This window comes from Trachurus japonicus, chromosome 4 (assembly GCF_045865225.1).
Source record: "Trachurus japonicus isolate A0001 chromosome 4, Traja_1.0".
NCBI classification, from domain to species: Eukaryota; Metazoa; Chordata; class Actinopteri; order Carangiformes; family Carangidae; genus Trachurus; species Trachurus japonicus.
This window is the reverse complement of record NC_140910.1, coordinates 562,185-565,672: the sequence shown is the minus strand read 5'-3', so window position 1 is coordinate 565,672 and position 3,488 is coordinate 562,185. Positions and strand designations below refer to the sequence as shown.

At 46.2% G+C, this 3,488-nt stretch overlaps 1 protein-coding gene across 1 annotated transcript in view; it reads right to left on the bottom strand.

Annotated features, from left to right (window-relative positions):
• Positions 1–908: 908 nt before the first annotated feature.
• The window catches only part of LOC146988146 (putative HERC2-like protein 3), a 5,408-nt gene continuing 2,828 nt past the window's right edge, over positions 909–3,488 (bottom strand). Inside the window, exons 3-6 of the mRNA XM_085775308.1 lie at positions 2,223–2,403; positions 1,919–2,110; positions 1,617–1,804; positions 909–926 (exon numbers count right to left, since the gene is read on the bottom strand). Coding sequence (XP_085631434.1) covers positions 909–926; positions 1,617–1,804; positions 1,919–2,110; positions 2,223–2,403 — 579 coding nt within the window. The remainder of the gene's footprint in view (positions 927–1,616; positions 1,805–1,918; positions 2,111–2,222; positions 2,404–3,488) is intronic.

Genomic DNA, 3,488 nt, shown 5'->3' with positions numbered 1-3,488 from the left:
CTGCTGCCTTTGACACAGTGGACCATGAGATCCTGATTTCCCGCCTGGACCAGTGGGTGGGAATTAGAGGCGTGGCATTGGAGTGGCTCAGGTCGTACTTGGCTGATAGAACGTTTTGTGTTGGCCTTGGCGACTCTGTGTCCTCCTCTGCTCCCCTCTCGTGCGGGGTCCCACAGGGCTCAGTGCTTGGCCCTCTCCTCTTCTCTCTTTACTTGCTCCCGCTTGGCTCCATAATTAGGAAGCATGGTATTTTATTCCATTGTTATGCAGATGACAGCCAAATTTATGTGCCTCTTAAGAAAAATGACACCAGCTCTGTCACTGCACTGTTGAAATGTCTAGATGACATCAAGGCCTGGATGTCTTTTAACTTTTTAAATTTTAACCACGACAAAACTGAGGTGATGGTTTTTGGTGGAACCACTGGAACCCCCCTGCCAGATCTTGGTTCCCTTACCCAGTACATGAAACCCACAGTTACAAACCTGGGGGTGAAGATGGACCCTGATTTTAAACTTGAGAGCCAGATCAGGTCTGTCGTTAAATCGAGTTTCTTTCACCTGAGGCAGCTGGCCAAAATAAAACCTATTCTTTCCAGGCAGCACTTTGAGACAGTAGTCCACGCCTTCGTAACTACTCGGCTGGACTATTGCAATTCACTATATGTGGGGGTCAGTGCGTCGGCCATCTCTCGGCTCCAGATGGTACAGAACGCTGCAGCTCGTCTTTTAACTGGTACAAGAAAACACGAGCACATTACCCCCATTTTAGCCTCACTCCACTGGCTGCCCATACATTTTAGAGTTCATTTTAAAATTCTTTTATTTGCTTTTAAATCCCTCAATGGTCTTGCCCCGCCGTACCTCTCTGAGCTTCTGCACTTTTACACTCCTTCCCGGTCTCTCAGGTCAGCTGACCAGCTGGTCCTGAGAGAGCCCAAAACAAAGCGGAAGCTCAGAGGGGATCGTGCCTTCGCTGTGGCAGCTCCAAAACTGTGGAACAATCTGCCTCAGCACATCAGACAGGCCTCCTCTCTGTCTGTTTTTAAATCCCACCTTAAGACCCACCTATTCTCCCTGGCTTTTAACACCCAGTAGGCAGTTGACTTCGTTTATTTTATTTTAATGATTTTATTTATTTGTTTTTATTTGTTGATTTTAATTCTGTTTTATCGTATTTTATTTTATCTTATTGTGTCCATTGTTTTTATTGTGCTTCTGTTGTGTTACCTATTATATTTTATCTTGCTGTGCAGCACTTTGGAAACCCTTGTGTTTGTTTAAATCGTGCTATATAAATAAAATTGGATTGGATTGGATTGGATATCAAAAATGGGCCCATTAACAAGTGTGGGTAGCGTAGATTCATCCACATTAACGTGAGACTTTTTTATAACCAAATAGAAACTCCTCGTTGTCCCTTTAAATGGGTGCTTTGTGGAAAACCAATGATCGAAAAAAAGAGAGCGAAACGAAGCGACTGTGCATGTTGAGGAGGAACTATGAAGTACTCAGCTGTGATGGAAAATGACCTAAACTGAGTCGAGGTGAGTGGAGCTGTAATTGTGTCGTGGAAAAGGGGCAATAGAAGCAATCCACTATGAGAGATCCGGATACCTGATCTCCCCATTTCCAGTCGACTCCCCTCATGACCCTGGTGCCAATCTTCATCATGGCAGCCAGCTCAGGGCCAGAGGAAGGTAGGGGGGCGGGGGCAGCCTCCTTTCTTGACTCCTCCAGCACTGTGGCTGAGCCTCCATGCGCGCATAAACTCAGGTCCTCTTCACTGCTGTCTGTGCTGGGTCCTGAAAATACAAGAGCAAAAGGGACATCAAACCCCTGCGGTCATAGGGGGACAGGTGCTTTCTGAGTCTGCTCTGGCTAAACTGAGTGCTGACGTCTAACTGGACAGTACGCACCTACGAGCCTGAGGATGCTCTGCGTGAGAGCAAGTATGCCGGAGTTTAGCAAGAGACTGAGGCTGTTGGACCCGTGTTTCAGGGACAGCATGTGTATCATGGCCAGAAGGAAGCGCGCTTGTGGAATGGTGCCAAGGCTTGGTCCCGCTGGGTTCTCATTGGTGATGGTCTGCAAGGGAACAGGCTGCACACCTGTTACGAGACAAACATATGGTCAGTAAGTTCCCCACAAGCCTCCCACTAGTACCTGTTTCTGAAATAAACTGGCAGCAGTCACAGTCACAGTCACGGTCGCACAACTCACCGAGCTCTTTGAAGCGGGCGCTGGCCTCGAGCAGGATGTTGCGAACATTCATGATGGCCCAGGAATACAATTTGCCAAAGGTCACCTCCAAAAGCATGCGGTTAAAGGGAGGGATCAGATCCACATCCTTCAGGCAGTCAGACAAAGGCTCTCTGAGAAGGACAGATGAAACAGAAGAAGGCTGAAAACAGCAACATGGACAGAAACACGGGGACTGTGTGCATGAAAAACTGTTATTCTATACACTATCAATGATCACTTTACAAGACGTACATAGTTTAAAGGGGACCTATTATGCTTTTCCAGCTTTTCGGACTTATAAATATGTTTAAAATGTTGGATACTTGCTTTAGAGGACATGGAAGTGCCATATCATGAGGTAGGCGTGTCCAGTTTTGTCACAACTTCAGCAGAAGTTCCCTATATGGCAGCTCGGCTGGCTCTGGCCTCAGTGCCCAGTGGTAATGCGAGAGGGGGCGTATTACTATGCAGCAGGCCCTCGATACCTTGACCAATCTCAGCTGAGTCGGCGCGGTAAGTGGAGAAGGGGAGGGGGGGGGGGGGCACGCTGAATCCAAGCGTTTCAGAGCGAAGTATGGAGTTTTTCATCGATCGAAACTTTCAATAGTGCCCCACTGGGGTCCAATATCACATTAAAAGCTTCTGAAATTAGCATAATAGGTCCTCTTTGATGTGTTTTTTTTAGGGCTGTCAGAGTTAACGCGTTAATCGCGATGAGATTAATTAAAAAAATTAACGCGATTAAATTTTTTAATCGCGGCCCATTTTGTCCTCTGTCTGCTGGACTGGAGGACTGGAGTGTGGGACCTCCAGTCCAGTAGGTGGCGGTAAGGCACCTTCAAGTTGGTTGCTACACAAATATACACAGTCTAACATATATCCACAGCTCCATCCATTGATTTTTTGCGGCTTTGTTGTCAACAAATGCACATGGCCATGTATTGATTTTTTGACGGCTTCGTTGTAAACAAATGCAGTGGCCAGGCAGAGGCGTAGCAAAGTAAAGGGCAATTTCCACTGGATGCAATTCGTTTCAATTCTGTGTGAGTTTCATGCATCATGTGTTATGATTAGGTAGGCCTACTAGGTCTGGTCTAAAAGTTGTTTGTCTAGAGATTATAACACTTTGGAGTGTTGAAAGTCCAAAGCGCCATATATAATATTTTTAATAGAGATTAATCGCGAGTTAACTATGGAAAAAATGCGATTAATCGCGATTAGAAAAATTAATCGTTTGACAGCCCT